This window comes from Nelumbo nucifera, chromosome 7 (assembly GCF_055504915.1).
Source record: "Nelumbo nucifera cultivar China Antique chromosome 7, China Antique-T2T, whole genome shotgun sequence".
Lineage (NCBI taxonomy): Eukaryota > Viridiplantae > Streptophyta > Magnoliopsida > Proteales > Nelumbonaceae > Nelumbo > Nelumbo nucifera.
Genome location: NC_142655.1, coordinates 4,031,714 through 4,044,544, shown reverse-complemented (window position 1 = coordinate 4,044,544; position 12,831 = coordinate 4,031,714). Strand labels below are relative to the sequence as shown.

Below are 12,831 nucleotides of genomic sequence, written 5' to 3'. Positions count from 1 at the left end.
CATGAACAGGTCTACTGAAAAGAAAAGAAAAAACAACAATCTAAAACAAATAACTATAGAATCTGTCGTCTATTCTAAGAGAAATCTCTTTATGTTGCATTTCGCCTATCAGAAAATTAATGAGAAAGGAAAAGTCTTTTTCATAGAAGAAAAATCATTTTTTATGGACCACACAAATATAGATGAGGCATTGAACTCGAATTCAATTCAGGTCTTGGGGTCACACTCATCTTGGTGACTTCAATTTTTATCGACCTGAAGCGAGCTTAAGAATCAACACTGACGGCTCACTAGAAAAGAGCCACCTGTCGGGTTCAATGGGAGGTAGCGCTTTAGAAGGTGACCAAATACATCTGCATCGGAATTCAAAGAATTGGTACGAGAGAAAAGGCTGGCTGTCCAACAGACGATCGATCAGAGTATAGATAGGATGATTCAGTGAAGATTGGTTTATTAACATCCCCTGTTATTTTGGGGGATGGGTCGCACAGATTTTTCTGTTTCTACCGTGGAATTTAAATCTGCTCCTCACAACGTCCCACAGCACATCTCCCATGTATTAAGAACATTTCCCAATGATGATATCATTCATTTCTGGGATTATCATTCGGAGATATTTTCAATATATGGCCAGAATGTACTGTAGGACGTTGTGGGGGCTGATTTGGTTTCAAATGTTTGGGATTCAATCGTTTTTAAATGTTCTTTCATGAAAGCCTTTGATGGTTTAATTCAATCCTCACAGGTTACATCATGTGGAAGAATTATGGCTGACTAACTAACTTGGATTTTATTTTTTTATTTGGTGATGACAATTAGTTGGTCATGTATTCTTAGTTTTAGGACGTTTTGATTTGTATATATGTTCTGTAACTATGATCTGTTCTCCTGGTTGATGTAAAATCTTCTGTAACTATTTCCACCACAATTTTTTTTTTTCTGTTACAAATTCAGAACATCATACGAAATACCTACTGAAACAAAAATAAAATAGAATTTGTACCGAGTCCAGTTGCACTCAGTAAATTTTATATGGTGCATGAAGTAACAATACTGTAATCAGTGATAAAAGTCACATATCCCCTTTTTTAAAGCTGATACGTCACAGTTGAATCTTTACCTTTATTAAAGTCTATAACACATCCCTTTTCTAAAGCTGATATAAATATTGAAAATATTCCCTAATTGGAATCGCTAGGGCTGTATACGGGTTGGTTCGATTCGGTTATACATAGTTTTTTCAATCGAACCGACTATGTTGGGTTGACTACTAAATCAACTAAAATCAACTCAGAGAAATAAAAAACCGACTTGCAATAAATACCGATCAGTCGGTTTGTTCAGTTTCAACCGAAACTTCGTCTCGAAGCCATCAAGCACTTCGTCAAGTTTGATGTCGCTTGCAAGGCTCAGATTACACCTAAGAGCTAGGCCTAAGGCTTGCCATACTATACCTGAGAGCTAGGCCTAAGGCTCAGACCTGCAAGGCCCAGATTAGACCTAAGAGCTAGGCCTAAGGCTTGCCGTACTATACTTGAGAGCTGGGCTTAAGGCTCAGATTAGACTTCTTACTACTGTCCTATTAGCATTAAAAATCCAGACTTGTGGTTCTATATCTGAAAGCTAGGCCTAAGACTCAGGTTTGACTTCACACATCCACCCTCTTGCACGTTATCTCATAAAAAGACTTTTGTCGTTTTTGCTTTTTTTGCGAAGATTAAACTAGAACATGCAAGCATCATTCATGTGGCCAGTTTGGGTCGGTTTACTTCGGTTTACAAAGTTATAATCCGCAACCGAACCGATCGATTGGTTTATGCATATTTTTAAAACGAAACCAACCAAATTAAGTTAAAAACCGGCCACATCGGGTCGAATTGGGTCGGTCTGAGCGGTTTTTAACATTCTGTGAACAATCATACAAATCGCTAACTTAAGCATTGAAGTGCCCACACTGAGAAACACCCTGGACACTTTGGCATACTTGTCTTGCAGCTCGACTAAGCAACCTCACTAGCACAACGTCCGAACTATCCTCCAGGAAGAAGCACAAATCGTGCACCATCACGTTTAACATCCCTTTTCCTTGTGATGTATGAAGGTGGGTGGGGTCGCACAGATTTGCACAGAAACAGAAATCCAAAAACCGTCATGCTCAATTTGGAAAGAGTACATATATACGTAGAGTGAAAAAACTTGAAAATATATTTTATATTTCGAAACCCTTATTTGCATTATACATATTTTATTTGTACTCTTTTTCCAAACTGAGCGTTAAGTTCAAATTGTTTTTGTCTTTTCATTTTTCTATTCCTATTGTATTGTGAAATTTTTGGATTTCTTTTTAACAAATAAACCAATTGAGGGTGAAGAAAAAATAAACAGAGGCAAAAAAGTCGCTGAAATACCATCTATAAAAGGGGGGAGGGCAGGAGTGCAATTTGCAACCTATGACCTATCCCACCAACATCGTTGCCTTAATTGTATCTCATTTTCATCCCTTCCGACAATGGCTGATGACATTCAAGGCTTTGCCATGCTATTCCTTCTAGGGCTCATCTCCATAGTAGTGGTTACACTTACATCCATCTTGTACAAGCGAAGAAGAAAACTTCGCCTTCCACCAGGTCCATTAGCTTTACCTATCATCGGGCATATGCATCTCATCGGCTCAATCCCTCACCAAAGTTTCCATAAGATCTCCAACCGCTACGGCCCCTTGATTCACCTTCTTCTCGGCTCTGTCCCTTGTGTAGTGGTCTCCTCCGCTGAGGCAGCAAAAGAAGTGCTCAAGTCCCACGATCATGACTTTTCTGATAAACCAATTACTCTTGCTACAAACTATATAACATATGGTGCCGACGTTGTCTTTTCTCCGTATGGACCCTACTTTAAATTCATGAAAAAGCTGTGCATGTCGGAGCTCCTAAACGGCCAGGTTCTCAACCAATTCATTCCGTTGAGAAAGGAAGAGCTACAACGCTTCCTACAATCTATATTCAAGAGGGCCTGCACTGCTGAGCCCGTTGATGTTCGCCAAGAAGTCTTGAGCCTAACGTTGAACACAATTACAAGAATGGTGATGAATACGAGGTGCTCTGCAGAAGAAGATCAGGCTCAGGAGGCTATAATGGCGGTGCAAGACGCTCTTGAGCTTATCGGTAGGTTTAACTTGTCTGATTACATTGGGTTTTGCAGGAATCTGGATCTACAAGGTGTTAAAAAAAGGATGAAAGACGTACGTCACCGGTTCGACAATATCATAGACAAGATCATCACGGACCATGAAGAGGCCAGGAGGGAGAAGATGGGTGATGGAGGTGATCGCGTAGAGACTCTTCTTGATTTATTACTTGATATATATGAAGATGAAGAAGCTGAGATAAGATTGACCAAAACCAACGTCAAAGCCTTCATTCTGGTAAGACAGTTTGATCTCGATCTGTTAATCTTTCTCCCCCAAACTCTTAGAAGAACATCTTTTAAAAGAAAAATTTATGATAACCAGAAGAGCTTTGACCAATCAAAGAACCCCATGAATTTTAAAGAATATGATCTGTCACCTCTTTTATGATAACATTTGATTAACTATAAGTTTTTCTGGTATCATGTCTTTTCGGTATTAAAATCGAATCTATGACAAATATATATATATATATATATATATATATATATATATATATATATATATATATATAATTCCATATAAAAATATGAGCGGTGTCTCAATTGAACTGTCTCTTCTACAACTGCAACTGAAAGGAAACAATTATCAGGGGCTAAAATACTGGAGCATAATTAATGAGAAGAAATTTACAAATGAACATGAAAGAAATGGATGATACCTAATATAAGAATTTGATGGGGACACATTTTATCTTCTTTTTTTCGTTTTCTCACTCAAAACCCCTTTCATTCATCTAAACCCTAACTGCCCTTCATTTCAACCATCTTCTTTGTCTTGAACATGTTTTTCATCCAAATTTTACCATCCACTCACTCACTCTCTCTCTCTAGATACATAGACGCATGTGTTTTGACTTTTGCTATCTAGGTTACACCGGCCAATCATTCGGTTCAGATGGTCAGACCGTTTGACCCAGTAACCGGACCCCTGACAGATTCGGTCTTCGGGTCAATTTTAAAAACCCTGGACAGGGGTCATACAAGTCTGAGATTTAATGTTTTTTTCAAGCTTTAATTTTGTAAGTAGTGGGGACCCATATGATATGCATGGGCCTTGCAGGTTTCAAAAAAATAGAAGAGTAAATTTACAAACATATAAATAGGAATGACCGGGGCAGGATAGGACAACGTTCCTTGTGGGGACGGGAATGGGATTGAGATTTCTATCCGCATAGAGTTCAGGGCAGGACGGGGTGGGGCATTTGAATTTGTTTTCAGGGATAAGGCATACAAAATACTCCGGATCTCCTGTTCACGAGAACTCTGCCCATGTCTACCTACAATACACTACCCCCATGAATTGGAAAATCTCCCCCTGTATAATACCATTTAGGAGGATGAGATGTTCTCCTTGTGTGACTGCGATGTTATGTGGGTAGACTTGGTCAGAGTTTATGTGGACAGGAGTTCTGGAATCCATACAAAACCCCTCCCCCATTTGTACATAATGATGTCTTGAGAAAAAATAATTAATATTTTAACATTTTTAACGGAAAGTCACGTCTCTCCACCATTAATTCATTAAGGCTATGCTTGATTTGAAGGAAAGGTAGGGAAAGGAAGGAAAAGACAGGGGAACCTATACAAAGTTTGTAAAGGTTTCCATACCTTTCCCTGCATTTTCTTTCAAACCAAACATAACCTAAATGTCTTCTTCAACTTCTAACCATTTTATGTTTCATTGTCTTATTCAGGTTCTATGGTTTCTTTTAATCTCTGCTTGCATTTGAAATCCTCCTCTCCCAATCTCAATATTTCTCTCTCAAATACTTTCACAAAATGGCATCTATCAACCGCTCATCCATGCATGGCTAAGGTTTCCAACTTCCAACATTCAAAAGAATCTCTGAACTCATTCTTGCACAGTTGGGGTTTCCAGTTTCCAACATTCAAACTAACTGTATCCATCCAAGTTCTCTTCTTGTCTTGCTCTCCCTTACTCCTAATTTATAGGGACATAACAAATTATCAATGATGAAGTGAAAATGTCCCTCCTTTTTTGTGCGTCTAGATTGAATTTTAACGCTAATACATTATGTGACTACTTAGATTCTTTTCATATTTTTGCAGGACTTATTTTTAGGAGGGAGTGATACATCTGGACTGACAATTGAATGGGCAATGTCAGAGCTCATAAACAACCCGCCCGTATTAGAGAAAGCCAGAGAAGAGATCGACTTAGTAGTTGGAAAGAGTAGATTGGTGGAAGTATCAGACCTTCCTAATCTTCCTTACCTCCAAGCAATTGTAAAGGAAACATTGAGGCTTCACCCCGGTATCCCTTTAATTCTAAGATCATCGACTAGATACTGCAAAATCTGGGGCTATGACATTCCTGCAAAAACCACGACTTTTGTCAACGTCTGGGCGATTGGGAGAGACCCAAAGTACTGGGACAACCCACTCCAATTCCGACCAGAACGATTTATGATTGAAGATGGAAGTAATAAATTAAATCAGATCGATGTTAGGGGACAACATTTTCAAATGCTGACTTTTGGGAGCGGAAGGAGGATATGTCCAGGAATCTCTTTTGCTTTACAAACGGTACAAACAACTCTCGCAAGCGTGATTCAGTGTTTCGAGTGGAAATTTGGAAATGGAAAGAATGTAAAAGTAGACATGGAAGAGAGTGTGTCAATTTCTCTCCCAAAAGCCCATCGTTTGATTTGTGTCGCGACACCCCGCCTGAATCCATTGCCATTAACCTGATTTGAAAAGATGTCTACCTTAGTACCGTGGGGAAAAGTCTTGCTGTATGAAATTAATAATAATAATCTCTTCCCTCATAAATAAGTGGGAGGTAGTGACATTGTATTTACTCACTACTTAATACCTACATATATATAAGTTAATGTACGGCTTTCAATATTTCCAAAAGACCTTTTGTTTTTCTTTTTCTTTTTATTGAATTTATCACAGCACCAAGCTGATTCCATAGCAACGTTGGGTTTTAATAAATTAAGGCCCCGTTGGGTTTTAATATATATATATATATGTGTGTGATATGTTATATTCAGAGAAGAATGAATTAAAAGTGTCATTTTGGTGGGATTTCCTTCAAAACCCTACTGAAATGTTGCCCTTAACTCCTAAACGGCTAAACCTAGTGAAAAGTCAGAAGACTGGTCTTTTCACTCTTTCTCTTCTTAGTTCTCATTCGAAATCGAAACTTGAAAAAGCCCATGCATATCACATAGGTTCCAGGACCGGTTCTACCTGGTTCTGATCTGAACAAACTTTCGAACGCTGAACAAGTGAATAGAGACCAAAGAGACCCTTTACAGAAACCGAGTCGGCTACCATTTTCTTGGCAGCAACACTAGTAGCACCTTTTTTTTCTTGGCCTACATTCTTTTTGAATTTAGCAGCAATAGTAGCACTGGGGCTCATACATGTGCACGCATATAGGCTTGCACACAAAAATTGACATCACTTATTGGGTTAGAGGTCATTGTTGTAAGTAAGTCTAGCGCTGTCAATGGGTCGGGCCAGATCCAATGGGCCTGGACCGATTGGACTGGTTCTAGTTCCAAAAGTTGTTTCAGTGGATCGGTTCTGGGTCTTAAAAAAATTCCCAATTACTATTGGGCTGGAATCGGGTCCACCTTGTCTCAAACCAATTTTGACCCCACTCAACTCTCTCTCTCTCTATATATATACTATTAAATTTTAATATATATATATATATATATATATGTGTGTGTGATATGTTATATTCCCAGAAGAATGGGTTAAAAGTGTCATTTTGGTGGGGTTTCCTTCAAAATCCTACCGAAATGCTGCCCCTAAACCCTAAACGGCTAAACCTTTTCGTTTCAGAAGAGTGAAGAGTTTGAAGACTGGTCTTTTCACTTTTCTCTTTTTAGTTCTCATTCGAAATCGAAACTTGAAAAAGCCAAAGAACCAGTTTTCTGGTAAGTGGTGACTCAGTCACTTTGATCTACGGTGATGTCCGTCTAGAGAGTGGAGGCTGGAGGCACATCAGCCATCGCACAACACTATCGTCATTCGTACGTCTGGCGACTGGATGTCCATTCGTCTACCAAGGTGTCATCAGTAAATATTATTCTGAAATGTGAAATCTTCGTTCATTTAAATATTTTGATATTTTTATTGCATTTTAGGTTTTTACAATGTTTTAATAGCATTTTTAGCAGGGGTATTATTAGCATGCATAATCGGGTCCATCGGGTTTGACCCGATTGTCCCAAGAACTTATCAGTTTAGTTCTAGGTCCAAAATTACAGACCCTATAGGGTCTGGGTCATTTCCGGATCCATGGGCTCTTTTGTAGGTTTCAGGACTGGTTCTACCTGGTTCCAACCCAAAACTGACCTGTTGACAGCCCTATGTAAATCCCTTACACCTCTCATTTATTTTCAATTTGGGATTATCTTCATACGTTATTCACACATGAATCCAACGGTTGATAAGAAAAAAAAATGAAACCTTTATGACTTTCACCATATCCCTGCTATGTATTAGAAACATCTCCCGATGATAGTATCAAAAGTGATAATGTCATCATTGGGAGATGTTCCCAATACACAATGGAGATGTATTGTGGGGCACAGATCAGTGGCATTAAAAGATAGAATGGGTCACTCATATGGACTGAACCCACACCCAGCAAACCAGCAGAGGTAAGAAGAAAAATCATAGAGATGGTAATGTAGGGTGGCTTCTGGCTTGCTTTTATAACCTTCTACGGGTTGAGAGAATTTTATTTCACTTCGGAAGATTAGACTATAATGTCAAAAAGACATGGTACGCAAAAAACTTACAACCAATTGACTGATATAATAAAACTAGGAACCAATTAGGTTGATTTTCACCATAAATTTATGGAAGGTTGTAATTGATCAAAGCCTTTCCTATATCATGTTTTTCCGGCATCATACATTTTCCCTACTTTAGAATCTCTGTCTCTATTAATTTGTTTGTTACAAAAGCCACGTGGTAAAACTTATTTTGGTAAAAGCACTAATGGCGGCAAAGAAGACTATTCGATCAGTTGGGTCAAGGTTAGGATCCTTAGGTTATGCATACGAGTGTCCCAATTCTAACATGAACAATGATTGATGTGTTGTCTTGATTGTCATAAAAGGAGTTCGCAGGGTTTGTTAATTACCCATTTGCCCATAATGTTTTAATATTATTGCAGAACATGAAAGATTAATTAGATATAAAACGGTGTTAGGGCATTTTAATAAAGTCAAAAGTAATCATAATACCTGGGATCATGGTTAGCTGATGAGAAAAGTAAGAGTGCCACATACAATGAGTTGATTGACAGAATAGAGAAGAGATTGAACACGTGGCAAGTTAAAATTTTGTCCCTGGTAGAACAACTCTAATTAAAGTCATAGCAGTATCTCAACCTACATTATGTTGATTAATCTGCTCCCGAAAAAAGTTGTAAATAAACTCAATCATTTCTAGTGGAAAGGAAGCAAAGAGCAAAGCTATGGATACATTAATATTTCTTGGGAGAAAATGTGTAGAATGAAGAATGAAGGTGGCATGGGTCTGAGACTTTTCGCATGCAAAAACAAGGCTTCAGACTGATGGTGGTGGAAATATGTAATGCCATCGGAGAAAGACTTTGAAAAGTAGCTATGTTAGAATAAGAAAATAGATGCATTACATGACCCTCCGATACAATGGAGTGGAAACAACATGCCTACCCTTAGGCTATGCTTGGTTTGAAGGAAAAGGTAGAGAAAGGAACAGAAACATTGGAAAGTGTATACAAGCTTTATAAAGGTTTTTCTATATTTTCCTTTCTTTTCCTACTTTTTCCTTCAAACCAAACACAGTCTTAATGAGTAGGGATGCTCACGGTTTGGTTAACCAAATCGTGGGGCTTTTTTTTTAACCAAACACAGTCTTTCCCTACTACTCTATCTTAGGCTTCTTAGCATAAGAGATACTGATGTAACTCATATCATGGTCATGGTCAGTAAAGCCGGGCTTTACAACTCTTTTGTTTCTTATATCCATAGCGGTTTGGGTAGTTCCTAGATAACCTTTTGATTTTCAGACAAATTAAATGATGCACTTTTTTGTTTTCAGCAATTCACGAATTCAATGTCAAGGAATAACTAAAATCTTCATATAGATTTTCAGCAAGAAACATACATAAAGAAAATCAAAATTTACGGGAATGATCATTCGCCAACAGCCAAATCAAATCAATCTTCAATTCAGTCTCATGTTTTCCTTTCCCAACCATATAATTATGAGAGGGACACCCTAGAGTCGTCATTGACGGCTAGTAAGAGTGTAAGACCCACTTGTTGAATTCAACCAACAGTTCGTTGTGAGACTGCGTTGGAACTTGGAAGGTGACTCCGGTGACATCATCAGCGGAATTTTTCTTTCGGTAATGCACTGAAATTAATTCAAGTAGTACTGTGGTGAGACGAGAGAAAAGCAGCTTATCGAGAGAGAGAGAGAGAGACTGTCCAATCGGCCACCATAACTATACATGGGGTGAATTTCGGCCAAGGCGGTATTGATTCATTCATTTAACATTCATCCCTTTTCCATGTGATGCATGCGCAGCCGGAGATAGCACAGATTTGCACAGAAAAACAAAAACAAAAACCGTCACATCCAATTTCTTCTTCCATTTTCTGAGTACTGTGGTGAGACGAGAGAAAAGCACGTTATCGAGAGAGAGAGAGAGAGAGAGAGAGAGGCTGTCCAATCGGCCACCATAACTATACATGGGGTGAATTTCGGCGAAGGCGGTATTGATTCATTCATTCTACATTCATCCCTTTTCCATGTGATGCATTCACAGCCGGAGATCGCACAGATTTGCACAGAAAAACAAAAACCGTCACATCCAATTTCTTCTTCCATTCTCTGGTCTTACGATGGAACTTTTGGGACCCATTTTGACAAATAACACACCGTGGAAGAATATGGCCGATTAACTTTATACTGATTTTGGCTTGCTTCGATATTCTGTATAACTCTAATTAAAATACTGGACAACTTGACACGATCTAAAGTCTAAAACCCACTTGCAGTTCTCTGACATTTCCACGAATGCAAACATTTGCACTAGAATTAAACTGAGCCAAAAAAAAGTCGCTGAAGTAGCAATATAAAAGGAGGAGAGGAGGAGTGATATTTGCAACGTTAACCCATATCCCACCAACAATGTTGCATTAATTGTATCTCGATCATTTCCATATCCCTTCCGACCATGGCTGACACTCAAGGCTTTGCCATGGATTTCCTTCTAGGGCTCATCTCCATAGTAGTGGTTACATCCATCTTGTACAAGATGAGAAACAAAAACAAACTTCACCTTCCACCAGGCCCATTAGCTTTACCTATCATCGGAAACCTGCATCTCATTGGTTCAATCCCTCACCAAAGCTTCCAAAAGATCTCCAACCGCTATGGTCCTTTGATTCACGTTCTTCTTGGCTCTGTCTCTTGTGTAGTGGTCTCCTCCGCTGAAATAGCAAAACAAATGCTCAAGTCCCAGGAGCTTGACTTTTCTTCTCGACCAGTGCCTCTTGCTACAAACTATATAACATACGACACAGCCGATTTCATCTTCACTCCGTATGGACCCTACTGGAGATTCATGAAAAAGCTGTGCATGTCGGAGCTCCTAAATGGTCAGATTCTCAACCAATTTATTCCACTTAGAAAGGAAGAGCTGCACCGCTTCTTACAATCTATATTCGATAAGTCCATCCTCGGTAAGGCCATTGATGTTCGCCAAGAAGTCATGAGGCTATCAAATAACACAGTTACAAGAATGACGATGAACACGAGGTGCTCCGGAACAGAAGACCAGGCTGAGGAAACTATAATGGTGGCACAAGATGCATTAGAGCTCGCCGGTAGGTTTAACTTGTCAGATTACATTGGACTCTGCAAAGTTTTGGATTTACAAGGTTTTGGAAAGAAGATGAAAGACACACGTCGGAGGTTCGACAATATCATAGACAAGATCATAATGGAGCATGAGGAGGCTCGGAGCCAGAAGAAGAAGATGGGTAGTACTAGTGATGGAGGTAATCATCATGGCGTAAAGACTCTACTTGATTTATTACTTGATATATCTGAAGACGAGGAAGCTGAGATGAGGTTAACCAAAGCCAACATCAAGGCTTTCATTCTGGTAAGTCAATTAGATCTGTAAGATGAGTGGTCTTTCAATTTAACAGCTGCAGCTGGTTTATGAATAATACCAAAGCAATTATACAAATGAACGTACGTTATGGGTAATTTCTTTTGATATATTTTGGCAGGACTTATTTTTAGCAGGGACTGATACATCTGGAATGACAATTGAATGGGCAATGTCAGAGCTCATAAACAACCCATCCGTGTTAGAGAAAGCAAGAGAAGAGATCGACTTGGTGGTCGGAAAGAGTAGATTGGTGGAAGAATCAGACATCCCTAATCTTCCTTACCTCCAAGCAATTGTAAAGGAAACGTTGAGGCTGCACCCTCCTGCCCCTTTAATTCTAAGACAGTCGACTAGAGACTGCAAACTCTGGGGCTATGACATTCCTGGAAATACCAGAACATTTATCAATGTCTGGGCAATTGGAAGAGATCCCAAGTACTGGGACAACCCACTCCAATTTCAACCAGAACGATTTATGATGATTGAAGATGGTGGCAGCAATAAATCAAGCCAGATAGATGTTAGGGGACAACATTATCAATTCCTTCCTTTTGGAAGCGGAAGGAGGATGTGCCCTGGACTCACTCTTGGCTTACAAACGGTACAAACAGGTCTGGCATGCATGATTCAGTGTTTCGAGTGGAAGTTTGGGGAAGGAAAGCAAGCAAAAGTAGACATGGAAGAGGGTGCTTCAATTACTCTCCCAAGAGCCCATCATTTGATCTGTGACGCTGTACCCCGCCTGAATCCATTGCCAATAACCTGAGTTAATTAATAAGATATGTCTACGCCAAGGAGAAATATTGATTCATGTATGAAATAATAATAATAATCTCTCCGGCCCGGCCCATTCTAGCTACCTGTCTATGATGCATGCATCTAGTATGTCTAGATTGTCTTTGTTTTCTCTATTTAGAGCCTGAGAGGGAGTACCACTTTCCTTACTTTGTTATTCCTTGTCTCTAAGTTAATATACCATTTAATTATTCAGTATTTTGCAAAGGCTTTGTTCCAGAAGCACTTGAAAAGTGGAAAACTGTACGTGTGGCCTTCATTTCAATCAAGTTCATTAATGTAGAAACAAATTTTATTATTAATCTTTATTTGAACTGCAATTGTCTTTGCCACATCCTGTGTGTTTTGAGAATGAGATATTTCAAAAACTCTCAGATCTTGTTCTAGTAATTAAACCAGCATGAATGAAACAAGTGAAGGGAAGCAAGCTAGTTTGATGCTCAGGAAAAAAAAAAAGACTGTCCAGAATTACAAACCCATGAAGAATGTGCCCGTATTCATGATAAAAAAGGAAGCCAAGGACTCAATTGGGAATCAAAACAAATTATTGCATGCATAAGATGTTCCTTTGGCGATGCTGTGGCTTTGTGCTGAATTGGCTAAGAGATCAACTCGTATTGAGCCTATTTGTAAATCATCTCACAATGGGGAACGCCCCATCTCATCGACAAAAAATAAATTTG

The 12,831-nt window shown here is 39.0% G+C and overlaps 2 protein-coding genes across 2 annotated transcripts; both read left to right on the top strand.

Annotated features, from left to right (window-relative positions):
- The first annotated feature begins 2,432 nt into the window (after positions 1 to 2,432).
- Positions 2,433 to 6,042, top strand: LOC104597497 (cytochrome P450 93A2-like). Its single transcript, XM_010259075.2, has 2 exons — positions 2,433 to 3,421; positions 5,257 to 6,042. The coding sequence occupies exons 1-2, from the start codon at positions 2,510 to 2,512 to the stop codon at positions 5,896 to 5,898; spliced, it is 1,554 nt and encodes a 517-aa protein (XP_010257377.1). The 5' UTR covers positions 2,433 to 2,509; the 3' UTR covers positions 5,899 to 6,042.
- A 4,281-nt stretch (positions 6,043 to 10,323) lies between these two features.
- Positions 10,324 to 12,447, top strand: LOC104597498 (cytochrome P450 93A2-like). Its single transcript, XM_010259076.3, has 2 exons — positions 10,324 to 11,341; positions 11,472 to 12,447. Exons 1-2 carry the CDS (start codon positions 10,409 to 10,411, stop codon positions 12,117 to 12,119), a joined length of 1,581 nt encoding a protein of 526 aa, XP_010257378.1. The 5' UTR covers positions 10,324 to 10,408; the 3' UTR covers positions 12,120 to 12,447.
- Positions 12,448 to 12,831: the final 384 nt, after the last annotated feature.

What these genes read in the sequence shown, in the direction of transcription:
- LOC104597497 (XM_010259075.2), top strand. Translation starts at nt 2,510, where the DNA reads ATGGCTGATGACATTCAAGGCTTTGCCATGCTATTCCTTCTAGGGCTC. An exon ending in ACGTCAAAGCCTTCATTCTG is followed by an intron (nt 3,422 to 5,256) that starts GTAAGACAGTTT and finishes ATATTTTTGCAG; the next exon opens with GACTTATTTTTAGGAGGGAG.
- LOC104597498 (XM_010259076.3), top strand. Translation starts at nt 10,409, where the DNA reads ATGGCTGACACTCAAGGCTTTGCCATGGATTTCCTTCTAGGGCTCATC. An exon ending in ACATCAAGGCTTTCATTCTG is followed by an intron (nt 11,342 to 11,471) that starts GTAAGTCAATTA and finishes ATATTTTGGCAG; the next exon opens with GACTTATTTTTAGCAGGGAC.